The sequence below is a fragment of the Mesoplodon densirostris genome, chromosome 6, assembly GCF_025265405.1.
Source record: "Mesoplodon densirostris isolate mMesDen1 chromosome 6, mMesDen1 primary haplotype, whole genome shotgun sequence".
NCBI lineage: Eukaryota > Metazoa > Chordata > Mammalia > Artiodactyla > Ziphiidae > Mesoplodon > Mesoplodon densirostris.
The window spans coordinates 82,488,925-82,508,457 of NC_082666.1; the positions used below are offsets into that span (position 1 = coordinate 82,488,925).

General features: G+C 40.1%; 1 protein-coding gene across 2 annotated transcripts in view; it reads right to left on the minus strand.

Annotated features, from left to right (window-relative positions):
* The window catches only part of TRPM6 (transient receptor potential cation channel subfamily M member 6), a 141,010-nt gene that overhangs the window by 97,934 nt on the left and 23,543 nt on the right, over positions 1-19,533 (minus strand). For both annotated transcript variants that reach the window (XM_060100901.1, XM_060100902.1), the window contains exons 4-5: positions 12,153-12,330; positions 942-1,155 (exon numbers count right to left, since the gene is read on the minus strand). In XM_060100901.1, the coding sequence (XP_059956884.1) occupies positions 942-1,155; positions 12,153-12,330 (392 nt within the window). The remainder of the gene's footprint in view (positions 1-941; positions 1,156-12,152; positions 12,331-19,533) is intronic.

Consider the following 19,533-nt stretch of genomic DNA (forward strand, 5'->3'; position numbering starts at 1 on the left):
CTGTGAGCTGCTCTAGCAAATTCATCAAACCCAGGGAGGGGATGGTGGGAACCTCTGATTTACAGTCAGCCAGTCAGATTGTGGGACTGAGCCCTTAACCTGTGGAATCCGTCGCTATTTCCTGGTAGACAGTAATTCAGAATTGAGTTGAACTGTAAGACACTCAGCTGGTGCTGGAGAACTGTAGTGTGTTGGGAAAGAACCCACACATGAGAACTGGTGTCAGAACTGTAACATATCAGTAACAGATTAGTAAGAGAGGAGTTTGTGAAGTCAGTAATCCTCAACCCTGGCTGCACATTAGATACCCTTCAGAAGCTTCACCCTGAAAAACTCTAATTAATCTGGGGTAGAACTTGTGCATCTGTATTTTTCCAAAGCCCCCAGATGATTCTCTAACATGCATACAGTTCATAAACACTGATGCAAAAGAGTAGGGTTAGAGGTTCAGGGGCTACTAAATGAAGTTCTTGAATGTCAGATTTCAAGAAGTATGAAAGAGTCAGTGACAGAAACAAGTGAGTGAAATGCCAGTTATGTACTTAATTATCTCCTCATGCCCCATAAACTCAATGCAGTTGTTGCACATGTCACTGATTTCCAATTTCTGAGAACCTGACCATGGTGAGTTTAGCTCACGTCTATGCCCACACACTACCACACCACAGTCCAAAGCTCATGAAAACCTATTTTCTTTGCCAGACGTTTACCCAAAGTTATATTAAAATAGCATATTTTAACAATGGTAAAAATACATTCCAGGAAAGGTCTAGGATTCTTCTGCATTTCTTTTCCAGTCACTACACTTCCAGTCTTTCTCACTCTACCACATCTACTGGGAGCACTGCAGAGCAGAGGTTAGGTGCTATACTGCCTGATTCACAGTTTAAAAAAAGGAATGAAAAAAAAAAAAACAGACTGAAACAGGGAATGTGCCTTACCGGTATTAATGCCTTCAGTTATTATCCACGCTCCCGTTGTCTCTGCAGCTTTGACCAAACCTTGGCTGAAGATCTCTTTAAGTTTGGAGGGCATCTTGAAGTTTTGGATGCCCCCGTGGACAGAGATCACCAGCTTTGGCAGTTCCATCTTCCACTCTTTCAACATTAAATGTAACAGATGATCCAACTTTGTGTCATAAGAAGTTCTAATATACTGGAAGATACGCATATATACATATACATAAAATAGTGGAAAATACCTGCCACGTCGCAGTAAGCACACAGCAGGGCAAGTGAAATGCCAAAACTTGAAAGAAAATGTCTAGGATCTCTTTAAAAGTTCATCTTCATATAATGGAAATATTTACTTTGAAAAGATCCCACACCCCCTTTAAGTTCCTTCTGAGAATTACAAGTCACCACAGGAAGGCTTCCTCTGGTTTTCAGGGTTAGTCTACCAACGTTCTCTAGAAGGTCTGAGGTAAGGCAGAAATACTTCAAACTGGCAAAAATCACTATGCCAGCAAACCCATTTAAAGAAAAGTTTTAGAAATAAGTGTAATGAGGTTTTCTCATAAATGCTATGGCTTTTAATTTACTGGACCGTTTCACATATTTGCATAATTTAAGATCCAGAAGCACGTTCATTCATTTTAAATTTTACATTCTAACCATTTCCTATATATATCATCTCTCTAAAAACTTCTTTTCTAAAATAAATACTTTTCATAAGAGAGTCAATGTAACCAAAAGAAAAGACGGAAATCAGGCAGCTCCAGAATTATTCTGCGTTTTGCCCAAGGTTATAGTGTATGGCTGGCTTTCTTTTCCCAGCCAATGCAGCCACATACAGACTGGTAAAATCATATTGAGATGAGCGTGAGCCAACCAACAGCAAGAATAAGTCGGATTTATAGGATAAGGACCATAGGAAACCATGAGTTTATAAAACTGTAGCAAAAATAACCACAGGTAGAGATTGCCATAGATAGGCAAATAGGAAATAGCACATTGTCCTCCAGAATGTGATAGTGATTTAAAACAATTGTCTTCATCTTTGAAATTCTTAAAACATAATCCTTTTATTTCATAATTAAAATATTAGCATTTCTGTGCAGCCATCACAGGACGTAGTAGAAAGAAGCTAAGGGTAACTAGGATTCAGTTTACAAGTGAGAAAACTGAGTTGCCACAGCTTTATCACACATTCCAAGAGTAGGAAAAATACAAGTTGACCTTTGTGAAAGGGTTCATGTCGCCCCGAATGATGAATAAGGGCAGAGGAGGCAGCTTTGGTTTAGTTCTCCTTCTCTCTCTCTCTCAGTTCTTTCTCAGGTAGCCCTCCCTTTCAGTTATAAGTCCTTTTAGTCCTAGAAGATACTTCTCCTTGAGATTTCAGGATAACACCTTGATCAACTAAATGATCAGCACGAGAGTCTTTTCTTCCAAAGGCCAACTGAAGACGGTGCTAAGGTTTTATGACACTCTCTTGCCCCTCCTCCTCCTTTATCGTAACTCACCTCCAAACCTCTGTGGAAGGAGGTGGGAGGGATAACAACTAGGAAGGGAAACGCAGCAGAGGGGATGAGTAAGCAGCTCTCACAAGCTCTCCTGCTGTGCATGCTATATTTCCAGGCTGAAATATAAGGGTAGCCTCTTCTGAGAGATCAAATAAAATGCATTCAGGCACAGAGGATGTAACAGGCGCCTAATGCTAAGCGTAAAACGTATCAGTGATCAGATCTGTCTAAGCATGTTTTCAGTTTTCCTAAATGTACCATATTCCCCCTTGGCCTTCCCACAAGCTATTCCTCACGCCTACAGTGGTCTTACCCTTCTGTCTCACCAGACACCAAACACCTCACTCATCTTTGCCATCTCAGCTTAGCCACCCTACTCTCAGATGGCTTCCTTGACACATGCACACCACCCCAGAAAAACAGGAGGAGTTCCCTTTTCATTCTCTCAAAAAACCCTGTATTCCCCTTTCCTAGCATCCCCACCATCTGGGGTAATTCTATATTTATTTCCTGTTTCCCTCACTAGACTGTAAGCAATGTTAGTACACAGAACATATTCTCTTTGGGGCATAGCAAAGTATGGGCAACTGATAAAGATCTGTTGAATGGATAAAAAAATGAGTAAATGAAGATGATTATGAACAAACATAAAAGCAAAAGGAAGAAGACGAACAATTAAGGGAAAAATTACATAAAGAGTTCTATGAGAGTCAGCTTCCAAAAAGGATTAGAGGACAGTTTTCTTGCCAACTAAAACAAACAAACAAAAATCAATGCACAAAGTTAGATGCAAGTGGATTAGTAATCAGAAATGTAGATTACTGTACAATTATATTATGAAACCTTATTATGATTGCACTATTAAGAACAGTTTTTCAAATCCTTTTAACTGATGATGCACCACAGGACAAAACTGATTCTGAGCTTCCCTGAGGTAGGCTCCCCCTGTATTTTCCCCAAGGAAAGCTGCCTCTAATAAAGCAGTGTACATTTAACAAGGTCAATAGAAAACAGCTGAGAGACACCTGACCTGTCAATACTATGTGAATCCCATGTAAAATTACTATATTAGGGACAGGAGAAAAACTGGCCTGTAAAGCCCAGCACTATCATTCAGGGTGTACAGAAATTTCTCCATTTTCTTCCTGAGAAAAGGCTCTCACAAGGGCATAGCAGGCATCAACAGCCACAGGTTAAGTTACTGGGAATTGCTATGGCCGTGATTCAGGTGAAGTCTGTTCTTCGGTAGTAACTTCTGTACATTCCTTAAGAAAAGGGAAGCCGTTTGGCAACTGCCTCATGAGCAATAAGTCATTCTCTTCTGCAGAGGGCATAACCTGGCTGAAAGAAGTCAATCAAAGAGCTGGCCACAGCACACCTGGGAAAGGTATCATGCCCCTCAGACATAAAAGAAAAAGAAGAGTCAGGTCATTTTTGTCAACAGGTGAGTAACATGGATCGCCTTTGCAATAAAACCTGGTCATCTGATCATCTACACTTAGAAATACAATTTGGAGATATATTTGGAGGTTACAGCCTCTGTTAAAAATCAGCAAAATAGGAGACCTTCAAGATGGTGGAGGAGTAAGACGTGAAGATCACCTTCCTCCCCACAAATACATCAGAAATACATCTACATGTGGAACAACTCCTACGGAACACCTACTGAATGCAGGCAGAAGGCCTCAGACTTCCCAAAAGGCAAGAAACTCCCCACATACCTGGGTAGGGCAAAAGAAAAAACAGAGACAAAAGAATAAGGACGGGACGTGCACCTCTGGGAGGGAGCTGTGAAGTTTCCACACACTAGGGAGCCCCTTCACTGGCGGATATGGGGGGGGGGGGGTGGGGAAGCTTCCGAGCCACGGAGGAGAGCACAACGGGTGCGGAGGGCAAAGCGGAGAGATTCCCGCACAGAGGATCGGTGCCGACCAGCACTCACCAGCCCGAGAGGCTTGTCTGCTCACCGGCCGGGGCAGGTGGGGGCTGCGAGCTGAGGCGCAGGCTTCGGAGGTCAGATCCCAGGGAGAGGACTGGGGTTGGCTGAGTGAACACAGCCTGAAGGGGCTAGTGCGCCACAGCTAGCCGGGAGGGAGTCCGGGAAAAAGTCTGGACCTAAGAGGTAAGAGACCATTACTTCGGGGTGTGTGAGGAGAGGGATTCAGAGCACCATCTAAAGGAGCTCCAGAGATGGGCACGAGCCACGGCTATCAGCGTGGACCCCAGAGACGGTCATGAGAGGCTAAGGCTGCTGCTGCCGCCACCAAGAAGGCTGTGTTCGAGCACAGGTCACTATCCACACCTCCCCTCCCAGGAGCCTGTGCAGCCCTCCACTGCCAGGGTCCCGGGATCCAGGAACAACGTCCCCAGGAGAACACACAGCGCGCCTCAGGCTGGTGCAATGTCACTCTGACCTCTGCCACCGCAGGCTCGCCTCGCATTCCGTACCCCTCCCTCCCCAACCCCGGGCTGAGTGAGCCAGAGCCCCTGAAGCAGCTGCTCCTTTAACCCCGTCCTGTCTCAGCGGGAACAGGCGCACTCAGGAGACCTACACGTAGAGGCGAGGACAAATCCAAAGCTGAGACCCAGGAGCTGTGCGAACAAAGAAGAGGAAGGGAAATTTCTCCCAGCAGCCTCAGGAGCAGTGGATTAAATCTCCACAATCAACTTGATGTACCTACATCTGTGGAATACCTGAATAGACAGCAAATCATCCCAAAATTGAGGCGGTGGGCTTTGGGAGCAACTATAGACTTGGGATTTGCTTTCTGCATCTAATTAGTTTTTGGTTTTATGTTTATCTTAGTTTAGTATTTAGAGTTTATTATCAATGGTAGATTTGTTTATTGATTTGGCTGCTTGCTTCCTTTTTCATATACATATAGATTTTTTTATTCCTTTTTCTCTTTCTGTGAGTGTGTATGTGTATGCTTCTTTGTGTCACTTTGTCTGTATAGCTTTGCTTTTACCATTTGTCCTAGGGTTCTGTCTGTCTGGTTTTTTTTTAGTACAGTTTTTTTTTCCTTTTTTCTTTATTTTTGGCTGCCTTGGGTGTTCGTTGTTGCACGCAGGCTTTCTCTAGTTGCGGCGAACGGGGGCTACTCTTTGTCACAGTGACTACTTCAGCCCGTGCACCTAGAGCCCATGCTCCACAACAAGAGAAGCCACCGCAATGAGAAGTCCGCACTCATTGCGGTGGCTTCTCTTGTTGTGGAGCATGGGCTCTAGGCGCACGGGCTGAAGTAGTTGTGGCATGAAGGCTCAGTAGTTGTGGCTCACGGGCTCTAGAGCGGAGGCTCAATAGTTGTGGTACACGGGCTTAGTTGCTCCATGGCATGTGGGATCTTCCTGGACCAGGGTTTGAACCCATGTCCCTTGCATTGGCAGGTGGATTCTTAACCACAGCGCTACCAGGGAAGCCCTCTAGTATAGTTTTTAGTGCTGGTTACCATTGGTGGATTTGTTTTTTGGTTTGATTGCTGTCTTCTTTCTTTCGTTCTTTATTTTTTGTTACTTTTAACTTTTTTTTAGTTTAAATATATATGTTTATTTTTATTATAATAACTTTATTCTATTTTTTTCTTTATTTCTTTCTTTCTCCCTTTACTTCTGAGCGGTGTGGCTGACAGGGACTTCGGGCTCGGGTCGGGTGTCAGGCCTGGGCCTCTGACGTGGGAGAGCTGAGTTCAGGACATTGGCCCACCAGAGACCTCCCAGCTCCATGTAATATCAAAAGGCGAAAGCTCTCCCAGAGATCTCCATCTCAACGCTAAGACCCAGCTCCACTCAACAACCAGCAAGGTACAGTGTTGGACACCCTATGCGAAAAAACTAACAAGACAGGAACACAACCCCACCCATTAGCAGAGACACTGTCTAAAATCATAATAAAGTCGCAGACACCCCAAAAGACACCACTGGATGCGGTTTTGCCCACCAGAAAGACAAGACCCAGGCTTATCCACCACAACACAGGCACCAGTCCCCTCCACCAGGAAGCCTACACAACCCATTGACCCCAACCTTAGCCACTGGGGGCAGACACCAAAAACAATAGGAACTACGAACCTACAGCCTATAAAAAGGTGACCTCAAACACAGTAAGGTAAGCAAAATGAGAAGACAGAGAAACACACAGCACACGAAGGAGAAAGGTAAAAAACCACAAGACCAAACAAATGAAGAGGAAATAGGCAGTCCACCTGAAAAAGAATTCAGAGTAATGACAGTAAAGATGATCTAAAATCTTGGATATAGAATGGAGAAAATACAAGAAATGTTTAACAAGGACCTAGAAGACCTAGAGAGCAAACAACAAATGATTAACAACACAATAAATGAAATTAAAAATTCTCTAGAAGGAATCAATAGCAGAATAACTGAGGCAGAAGAACGGATAAGTGACCGGGAAGATAAAATAGTGGAAATAACTACCACAGAGCAGAAGGAACAAAAAAGAATGAAAAGAATTGAGGACAGTCTCAGAAACCTCTGGGACAACATTAAATGCACCAACATTCAAATTATAGGGGTCCCAGAAAAAGAAGAGAAAAAGAAAGGGACTGAGAAAATATTTGAAGAAATTAGTGTTGAAAACTGACCTAATATAGGAAAAGAAAGAGTCAATCAAGTCCAGGAAGCACAGAGAGTTCCATACAGGATAAACCCAAGGGGAAACATGCCAAGACATATATTAATCAAACTATCAAAAATTAAATACAAACAAAAACATTAAAAGCAGCAAGGGAAAAACAACAAATAACATAGAAGGGAATCCCCATAAGGTTAACAGCTGATCTTTCAGGAAAATCTCTGCAAGCCAGAAGGGAGTGGCAGGACATATTTAAAGTGATGAAAAGGAAAACCTACAAACAAGATTACTTTACCCAGCAAGGATCTTATTCAGATTCGATGGAGAAATTAAAACATTTACAGATAAGCAAGAGCTAAGAGAATTCAGCACCACAAAACCAGCTTTATGACAAATGCTAAGGGAATTTCTCTAGGCAGGAAATACAAGAGAAGGAAAAGACCTACAATAACAAACTCAAAACAATTTAGAAAATGGTAACAGGAACATACATAGCAAAAACTACCTTAAATGTAATTGGATTAAATGCTCCAACCAAAAGACATAGACTGGCTGAATGGATACAAAAGCAAGACCAGTATAGATGCTGTCTACAACAGACCCACTTCAGACCTAGGGACACATACAGACTGAAAGTGAGGGGATGGAAAAAGATATTCCATACAAATGGAAATCAAAAGAAAGCTGGAGTAGCAAATTCTCTCATCAGACAAAACAGACTTTAAAATAAAGACTACTGGGGGCTTCCCTGGTGGCGCAGTGGTTGAGAGTCCACCTGCCGATGCAGGGAACGCGGGTTCATGCCCCGGTCTGGGAAGATCCCACATGCCGTGGAGCGGCTGGGCCCGTGAGCCATGGCCACTGAGCCTGCGCGTCCAGAGCCTGTGCTCCGCAACGGGAGAGGCCACAACAGTGAGAGCCCCGCGTACAGCAAAAAAAAATAAAAATAAAAAATAAAGACTACTACAAGAGACAAAGAAGGACACTACATAATGATCAAGTGATCAATCCAAGAAGAAGATATAACAATTGTAAATATTTATGCACCCAACATAGAAGCACCTCAATACATAAGCGAATGCTATCAGCCATAAAAGGGGAAATTGACAGTAACACAATCATAATAGAGGACTTTAACACCCCACTTTCACCAATGGACAGATCATCCAAAATGAAAATAAATAAGGAAACACAAGCTTTAAAAGATACATTAAACAACATGGACTTAATTGATATTTATAGGGAATTCCATCCAAGAACAACAGAATACACTTTCTTCTCAAGTGCTCATGGACCATTCTCCAGGATAGATCATATCTTGGGTCACAAATCAAGCCTTCGTAAATTTAAGAAAATTAAAATCATATCAAGCATCTTTTCCGACCACAACACTATGAGACTAGATATCAATTACAGGAAAAGATCTGTAAAAAATACAAACACATGGAGGCTAAACAATACACTAGTAAATAACCAAGAGATTACTGAAGAAATCAGAGGAAATAAAAAAATACCAAGAAACAAATGACAATGAAAACACGAGGACCCAAAACCTATGGGATGCAGCAAAAGCAGTTCTAAGAGGGGAGTTTATAGCAATACAATCCTACCTCAAGAAACAAGAAACATCTCAAATAAACAACCTAAACTTAAACCTAAAGCAATTATAGAAAGAAGAAAAAAAAAACCCAAAGTTAGGAGAAGGAAAGGAATCATAAAGATCATATCAGAAATAAAGGAAAAAGAAATGAAGGAAACGATAGATAGCAAAGATCAATAAAACTGGGGCTTCCCTGGTGGCGCAGTGGTTGGGAGTCTGCCTGCCGATGCAGGGGGCGCAGGTTCGTGTCCCGGTCCGGGAGGATCCCACGTGCCGTGGAGTGGCTGGGCCCTTGAGCTGTGGCTGCTGGGCCTGCTTGTCCGGAGCCTGTGCTGTGCGGCGGGAGAGGCCACAGCGGTGGGAGGCGCGCGTACCACAAAATAAAAAGATCAATAAAACTAAAAGCTGGTTCTTTGAGAAGATAAACAAAATTGATAAACCATCAGCCAGACTCATCAAGAAAAAAAGGGAGAAGACTCAAATCGACAGAATTAGAAATGAAAAAGGAGAACTAACAGCTGACACTGCAGAAATACAAAGGATCATGAGAGATTACTACAAGCAACTCTATGCCAATAAAATGGACAACCTGGAAGAAATGGACAAATTTTTAAAAAAGCACAACTTCCCAAGACTGAGCCAGGAAGAAATAGAAAATATAAACAGACCAATCACAAGCACTGAAGTTGAGACTGTGATTAAAAATCTTCCAACAAACAAAAGACCAGGACCAGATGGCTTCACAGGTGAATTTTATGAAACATTTAGAGAAGAGCTAACACTTATCCTTCTCAAACTCTTCCAAAATATACCAGAGGGAGGAACACTCCCAAACTCATTCTACAAGGCCACCATCATCCTGATACCAAAACCGGACAAAGATGTCACAAAGACAGAAAACTACAGGCCAATATCACTGATGAACAAAGCTGCAAAAATCCTCAACAAAATACTAGCAAACAGAATCCAACAGCACATTAAAAGGATCATACACCATGATCAAGTGGGGTTTATCCCAGGAAGGCAAGGATTCTTCAATATATGCAAATCAATCAATGTGATACACCACATAAACAAATTGAGGGATAAAAAAACATATGATCATCTCAATAGATGCAGAAAAAGCTTTCAACAAAATTCAACACCCATTTAAAATAAAAACCCTCCAGAAAGTAGGCACAGAGGGAACTTACCTCAACACAACAGAGGCCATATATGACAAAGCCATAGCCAACATCGTTCTCAATGGTGAAAAACTGAAACCATTTCCTCTAACATCAGGAACAAGACAAGGTTGTCCACTCTCACCACTATTATTCAACATACTGTTGGAAGTTCTAGCCATTGCAATCAGAGAAGAAAAAGAAAGAAAAGGAATCTAAATCGGAAAAGAGGAAAAGCTGTCACTGTTTGCAGATGACATGATACTATATACAGAGAATCCTAAAGAAGCTACCAAAAAAACACTAGAGCTAATCAATGAATTTGGTAAAGTAGGAGGATACAAAGAAATCTCTTGCATTCCTATACACTAATGATGAAAAATCTGAAAGAGAAATTAACGACACACTCCCATTTACCATTTCAATAAAAAGAATAAAATACCTAGGAATAAACGTACCTAAGGAGGCAAAAGACCTGTATGCAGAAAACTATAAGACACTGATGAAAGAAATGAAAGATGACACAAACAGGTGGAGAGATATCCCATGTTCTTCGATCAGAAGAATTAACATTGTGAAAATGACTATACTACCCAAAGCAATCTACAGATTCAGTGCAGTCCCTATCAAACTACCAATGGCATTTTTCACAGAACTAGAACAAAAATTTTCACAATTTGTGTGGAAACACAAAAACCCCGAACAGCCAAAGCAATCTTGAGAAAGAAAAATGGAGCTGGAGGAATCAGGCTCCCAGACTTCAGACTATTCTACAAAGCTACAGTAATCAAGACAGGATTGTACTGTCACAAAAACAGAAATATTGATCAATGGAATGGTATACAAAGCCCAGAGATAAACCCACACACCTATGGTCACCTTATTTTTGATAAAGGAGGCAAGAATATACAATGGAGAAAAGACAGCCTCTTCAATAAGTGGTGCTGGGAAAACTGGACAGCTACATATAAAAGAATGAAATTAGAACACTCCCTAACACCATACCCAAAAATAAACTCAAAATGGATTAAAGACCTAAATGTAAGACCAGACACTATAAAACTCTTAGAGGAAAACATCAGCAGAACACTTAGACATAAATCACAGCAAGATCCTTTTGACCCACCTCCTAGAGAAATGCAAATAAAAACAAAAATAAACAAATGGCACCTAATGAAACTTAAAAGCTTTTGCACAGTAAAGGAAACCATAAACAAGACAGAAAGACAACCCTCAGTATGGGAGAAAACATTTGGAAATGAAGCAACTGACAAAGGATTAATCTCCAAAATCTACAAGCAGCTCATGCAGCTCAATATCAAAAAAACAACCCAATCCAAAAATGGGTAGAAGACCTAAATAGATATTTCTCCAAAGAAGATATACAGATTGCCAACAAACATATGAAAGGATGCTCAACATCACTAATCGTTAGAGAAATGCAAATCAAAACTACAATGAGGTATCACCTCACACCAGTTAGAATCAAAAAATCTACAAACAATAAATCCTGGAGAGGGTGTGGAGAAAAGCGAACCCTCTTGCGGTATTGGTGGGAATGTAAATTGATACAGCCACTATGGAGAACAGTATGGAGGTTCCTTAAAAAACTAAAAATAGAACTACCATATGACCCAGAAATCCCTCTACTCGGCATATACCCTGAGAAAACCATAATTCATAAAGAGTCATGTACCACAATGTTCATTGCAGCTCTATTTACAATAGCCAGGACATGGAAGCAACCTAAGTGTCCATTGACAGATGAATGAATAAAGAAGATGTGACTCATATATACAGTGGAATATTACTCTGCCATAAAAAGAAGCAAAACTGAATTATTTGTAGTGAGGTGTATGGACCTAGAGTCTGTCATACAGAGTGAAGTAAGTCAGAAAGAGAAAAACAAATACTGTATGCTAACACATACATATGGAATCTAAAAAAAAAATAGTTCTGAAGAACCTGTGGGCAGGACAGGAATAAAGACATGGACGTACAGGAGGGGCTTGAGTACACGGAGTGGGGGAAGGGTAAGCTAAGATGAAGTGAGAGAGTGGCATGGACATATATACACTATCAAATGTAAAATAGATAGCTAGTGGGAAGCAGCTGCATAGCACAGGGGGATGAGCTCGGTACTTTGTGCCCATCTAGAGGGGTGGGATAGGGAGGGTGGGAGGGAGACGTAAGAGGGTGGAGATATGGGGATATATGTATATGTATAGTTGATTTACTTTGTTATAAAGCAGAAACTAACACACCATTGTAAAGCAATTATACTCCAATAAAAATATTTTTTAAAAATCAGCAAAATAATGTAGGTTATTAGCAAACCTTAGAGTGGTGGGTGTGCTCTCCATCTTGGAAGTTAATCGTGCCAAAGGTATCTGTAGAGCTTTTCGTTGTGTGCTTTTCAACAGACCATTGTTCATTTTCACTACCGTTGGCAGCTGAGATGGTCCAGGCATAATCTATCCCATAATGGTCTCTAATCAATCGCCCACAGTAACACCTTAAATTTGGGATAAATACCAATTTCAAAATAGAAAACACACAATTTCAGAATAGAAAATAGATGTAATGTTTCTACATGTTCCTAGAGTAATATATAGACGACATATATTAACAATTTTTAAAACTTCACACTGAGATTTATATTTGATTTCCAACACTGGGTTGTTTTCTAAGTTTAAAAACATACTCACTGGTTCTCTTCCATGGCTACATATTAGAATCATTTTTGGAATGTTTTAAGAAAACACTAAAAATCTCTTAAACACCCATGTTCATAGCAGTGTTATTCACAACAGCCAAGAGGTAGAAGCAACCCATGTATTCATCAATATATGAATGGATGAACAAAATGTAGTATACACATTCAATTTTGCAAGATAAAAAGTTCTGGAGATCCACAACACAACAATGTGAATATACTTAACACTACTGAACTGTACTGTTAAAAAGGATTAAAATAATAAAGAAAACAAAAACAAACATCAAATTGTATATTTTAAATACATGCAGTTTATGTCAATTACACCTCAAAAACTGTTTTTAAAAAATAATTTTGTGAACAATCATTGACAGGAAGACACTGGAACTCACCAAAAAAGATACCACACATCCAAAGACAAAGGAGAACCCACAATGAGATGGTAGGAGGGGCGCAGTCACAATCAAATCAAATCCCGTAATTGCTGGGTGAGTGACTCACAAACTGGAGAACACTTATACCACAGAAGTCCACCCACTGGAGTGAAGGTTCTGAGCCCCACATCAGGCTTCCCAAACTTGGGGTCTGGCAACGTAAGAAGGAATTCCTAGAGAATCAGATTCTGAAGGCTAGTGGGATTTGACTGCAGGACTTCGACAGGACTGGGTGAAACAGAGACTCCACTCTTGGAGGGCAAACACAAAGTAGTGTGCACATCGGGACCCAGGGGAAGGAGCAGTGACCCCATGGGAGACTGAACCAGACCTACCTGCTAGTGTTGGAGGGTCTCCTGCAGAGGTGGCGGTTGGCTGTGGCTCACCATGAGGACAAGGACACTGGGAGCAGAAGTTCTGGGAAGTACTCCTTGGCATGAGCCCTCCCAGAGTCTGCCATTAGCACCCCCCAAAGAGCCGGTAGGCTCCAGTGTTGGGTCACCTCAGGCCTGTTTGATTGTTTACCAACAGGGAGGGAACCCAGCCCCACCCATGAGCAGACAAGCTGATTAAAGTTTTACTGAACTCTGCCCACCAGAGCAACACCCGGCTCTACCCACCACCAGTCCCTCCCATCAGGAAACTTGCACAACCCTCTTAGATAGCCTCATCCACCAGAGGGTCGATAACAGAAGCAAGAAGAACTACAATCCTGCAGCCTGTGGAACAAAAACCGCATTCACATAGAGATAGACAAGATGAAAAGGCAGAGAGGGCTATGTACCAGATGAAGAAACAAGACAAAACCCCAGAAAAGCAACTAAATGATGTGAAGATAGGCAACCTTCCAGAAAAAGAATTCAGAATAATGATAGTGGACATGATCCAGGACCTCAGAAAAAGAATGGAGGCAAAGATCAAGAAGATACAAGACATGTTTTACAAAGACCTAGAAGAATTAAAGAACAAACAAACAGAGATGAACAGTAAATAACTAAAATGAAAAATACACTAGAAGGAATCAATAGCAGAATAACTGAGGCAGAAGAACAGATAAGTGACCTGGAAGACAGAATGGTGGAATTCACTGCCGTGGAACAGAATAAAGAAAAAAGAATGAAAAGAAATGAAGACAGCCTAAGAGACCTCTGGGACAACATTAAATGCAACAACATTCACATTAGGGGTCCCAGAAGGAGAAGAGAGAGAGAAAGGACCTGAGAAAATATTTGAAGAGATTGCAGTCGAAAACTTCCCTAACATGGGAAATAGACACCCAAGTCCAGGAAGCGCAGAGAGTCCCATACAGGATAAACTCAAGGAGAAACACACCAAGACACATAGTAATCAAATTGACAAAAATTAAAGACAAAGAAAAATTACTGAAAGGAACTAGGGAAAAACGACAAATAACATACAAGGGAACTCCCACAAGGTTAATAGCTGATTTCTCAGCAGAAACTCTACAAGCCAGAAGGAAGTGGCATGATATATTTAAAGTGATGAAAGGGAAGAACCTACAACCAAGATTACTCTACCCAGCAAGGATCTCATTCAGATTCCACGGAGAAATCAAAGGCTTTACAGACAAGCAAACGCTAAGAGAATTCAGCACCACCAAACCAGCTTTACAACAAATGCTAAAGGAACTTCTCTAAGTGGGAAACACGAGAGAAGAAAAAGACCTACAAAAACAGACCCATAACAATTAAGAAAATGGGAATAGGAACATACATATCAATAAGTACCTTAAACGTGAATGGATTAAAAGCTCCAACCAAGAGATACAGGCTCACTGAATGGATACAAAAACAAAACCCATATGTATGATTTCTACAAGAGATCCACTTCAGAACTAGGGACACATACAGACTGAAAGTGAGGGGATGGAATAAGGTATTCCACTCAAATGGAAATCAAAAGAAAGCTGGAGTAGCAGTACTCATATCATATAAAATAGACTTTAAAATAAAGAATGTTACAAGAGGCAAGGAAGGACACTGCATAATGATCAAGGGATTAATCCAGGAAGAAGACATAACAATTATAATATGCACCCAACACAGGAGCACCTCAATACATAAGGCAATGGCTAACAGCACTAAAAGAGGAAATCGACAGCAACACAATAATAGTGGGGGACTTTAAAGCCTCACTTACACCAATGGAAAGATCATCCAAACAGAAAATTAATAAGGAAACACAAGCTTTAAATGACACAATATCAGATATATTTAATTGTTATTTATAGGACATTCCATCCAAAAACAGCAGATTACACTTTCTGTTCAAGTGCACATGGAACATTCTCCAGGATAGATCACATCTTGGGTCAAAAATCAAGCCTCAGTAAATTTAAGAAAAGTGAATTCATATCAAGCATCTTTTCTGACCACAATGCTATGAGATTAGAAATCAATTCCAGGGGAAAAAAACGTAAAAAAACACTAACACATGGAGGCTAAATGTTACTAAATAACCAAGAGATCACTGAAGAAATCAAAGAGGAAATCAAAAAATACCTAGAGATAAATGACAATGAAAACACGACAATCCAAAACCTACGGGATGCAGCAAAAGCAGTTCTAAGAGGGAAGTTTATAGCAATACAAGTCTACCTCAAGAAACAAGAAAAATCTCAAATGAACAATCTAACCTTACACTGAAAAAACCTAGAGAAAGAAGAACAAACAAAACCCAAAGTTAGTAGAAGGAAAGAAATGATAAAGATCAGAGGAGAAATAAATGAAATAGAAACAAAGAAAACAGTAGCAATGATCAATAAAACTAAAAGCTGGTTCTTAGAGAAGATAAACAAAATTGATAAACCATTAGCCAAACTCATCAAGAAAAAGAGGGAGGGGCTTCCCTGGTGGCGCAGTGGTTCAGAGTCTGCCTGCTGATGCAGGGGCTACAGGTTCGTGTCCCGGTCCGGGAAGATCCCACATGCCGCGGAGTGGCTGGGCCCGTGAGACATGGCCGCTGAGCCTGTGCGTCCGGAGCCTGTGCTCTGGGAGAGGCCACAGCAGTGAGAGGCCCGCGTACCGTAAAAAAAAAAAAAAAAAAGAAAAGAAAAAGAGGGAGAGGACTCAAAGCAATAAAATTAGGAATGAAAAAGGAAAAGTTACAACAGACACCGCAGTAATACAAAGCATCCTAAGAGACTACCACAAGCAACTCTATGCCAATATAATGGACAACCTGGAAGAAATGGACAAATTCTTAAAAAAGCACAACTTTCCAAGACTGAACCAGGAAGAAATAGAAAATATAAACAGACCAATCACAAGCACTGAAATTGAAACTGTGATTAAAAATCTTCCAACAAACAAAAGTCCAGGACCAGATGGCTTCACAGGTGAATTCTATCAAATATTTAGAGAAGAGCTAACACCCATCCTTCTCAAACTCTTCCAGAAAACTGCAGAGGAAGGAACACTCCCAAACTCATTCTGTGAGGCCACCATCACCCTGACACCAAAACCAAAGATACTATAAAAAAAGAAAATTACAGACCAATATCACTGATGAATATAGATGCAAAAATCCTCAACAAAATACCAGCAAACAGAATCCAACAACACATTAAAAGAATTATACACCATGATCAAGTGGGATTTATCCCAGGGACGCAAGGATTCTTCAATATACTCAAATTAATCAACGTGATACACTGTATTAACAAATTGAAGAATAAAAACCATATGATCATCTCAACAGATGTAGAAAAAGCTTTTGACAAAATTCAACACCTATTTATGATAAAAGCTCTCCAGAAAGTGGACATAGAGGGAACCTCCCTCAACATAATAAAGGCCATATATGACAAACCCACAGCAAACATCATCCTCAGTGGTGGAAAACTGAAACCATTTCCTCTAAGATCAGGAACAAGACAAGGATGTCCACTTTCGCCACTCTTATTCAACATAGTTTTGGAAGTCCTAGCCACGGCAAGCAGAGAAGAAAAAGAAATAAAAGGAATACAAATTGGAAAAGAAGAAGAAAAACTGTCACTGTTTGCAGAGGACATGATACTATACATAGAGAATCCTAAAGATGCCACCAGAAAACTATTAGAGCTAATCAATGAATTTGGTAAAGTTGCAGGATACAAAATTAATGAACAGGAATCTCTTGCATTCCTATACACTAATGATGAAAAATCTGAAAGAGAAATTAAGGACACACTCCCATTTACCACTGCCACAAAAAGAATAAAAAACGTAGGAATAAACCTCCCTAAGGAGACAAAATACCTGTATGCAGAAAACTATAAGACACTGATGAAAGAAATTAAAGATGATACCAACAGATGGAGAGATATACCATGTTCTTGGATTGGAAGAATCAATATTGTGAAAATGACTATACTACCCAAAGCAATCTACAGATTCAGTGCAATCCTTATCAACTTACCAATGACATTTTTTACAGAACTAGAACAAAAAATCTTAAAATTTGTTTGGAGACACAAAAGACCCCAAATAGCCAATGCAGTCTTCAGGGAAAAAAACGGAGCTGGAGGAATCAGACTCCCTGACTTCAGACTATACTGCAAAACTATAGTAATCAAGACAATATGGTACTAGCACAAAAATAGAAATATAGATCAATGGAATAGCATAGAAAGCCCAGAGATAAACCCATGCACCTATGGTCAACTAATCTATGAGAAAGGAGGCAAGGATATACAATGGAGAAAAGACAGTCTCTTCAATAAGTGGTGCTCGGAAAACTGGACAGCTACATGTAAAAGAATGAAATTAGAACACTCCCTAACACCATATACAAAAATAAACTCAAAATGGATTAGAGACTGAAATGTAAGACTGGACACTATAAAACTCTTAGAGGAAAACATAGGAAGAACACTCTTTGACATAAATAACAGCAAGATTTTTTTTGATCCACCTCCTAGAGTAATGGAAATAAAAACAAAAATAAACAAATGGGACCTAATGAAACTTAAAAGCTTTTGCAAAGCAAAGGAACCTACAAACAAGATGAAAAAACAACCCTCAGAATGGGAGAAAATAATTGCAAATGAATCAATGGACAAAGGATTAATCTCCAAAATATATAAACAGCTCATGCAACTCAATATTAAATAAAACAAACAACCCAATCCAAAAATGGGCAGAAGACCTAAATAGACATTCCTCCAAAGAAGACATATAGATGGCCAAGAAGTACATGAAAAGCTGCTCAACATCACTAATTATTAGAGAAATGCACATCTAAACTACAATGAGGTATCACCTCACACCAGTTAGAATGGGCATTATCAGAAAATGTACAAACAACAAATGCTGGAGAGGGTGTGGAGAGAAGGGAACCCTCTTGCACTGTTGGTGGGAATGTAAATTGATACAGCTACTATGGAGAACAGCATGGAGGTTCCTTAAAAAACTAAAAATAGAATTACCATATGACTCATCAATCCCACTACTGGTCATATACCCAGAGAAAACCATAATTCAAAAAGACACATGCACCCCAATGCTCATTGCAGCTCTTTTTAAAATAGCCAGGTCATGGAAGCAACCTAAATGCCAATCAACAGATGAATGGATAAAGAAGATGTGGTACATATATACAATGGAATATTACTCAGCCATAAAAAGGAATGAAATTGGGTCATTTGTAGAGACGTGGAGGGATCTAGAGTCTGTCATACAGAGTGAAATAAGTCAGAAAGAGAAAAACAAATATCATAAATTAACGCATATACGTGAAACCTAGAAAAATGGTGCAGATGAACTGGTTTGCAGGGCAGAAATAGACACAGATGTAGAGAACAAATGTATGGACACCAAGGGGAGAAAGTGGCGGGGGGTGTGGTGGTGGTGGGATGAACTGGGAGATTGGGATTGACATGTATTCACTAATATGTATAAAAGAGATAACTAATAAGAACCTGCTGTATAAGAAATAAATAAAATTAAATTTTATTTAACCCATGCACATATGGTCAACTTATCTTTGATAAAGGAGGCAGGAATGTACAGTGGAGGAAGGACAGCCTCTTCAATAAGTGGTGCTGGGAAAACTGGACAGGGACATGTAAAACTATGAGATTAGATCATTCCCTAACACCATACACAAAAATAAGCTCAAAATGGATTAAAGACCTAAATGTAAGGCCAGAAACTATCAAACTCTTAGAGGAAAACATAGGCAGAACACTCTATGACATAAATCACAGCAAGATCCTTTTGGACCCATCTCCTAGAGAAATGGAAATAAAAACAAAGATAAACAAATGGGACCTAATGAAACTTCAAAGCTTTTGCACAGCAAAGGAAACCATAAACAAGACCAAAAGACAACCCTCAGAATGGGAGAAAATATTTGCAAATGAAGCAACTGACAAAGGATTAATCTCCAAAATTTATAAGCAGCTCATGCAGCTCAATAACAAAAAAACAAACAACCCAATCCAAAAATGGGCAGAAGACCTAAATAGACATTTCTCCAAAGAAGATATATAGACTGCCAACAAACACATGAAAGAATACTCAACATCATTAATCATTAGAGAAATGCAAATCAAAACTACAATGAG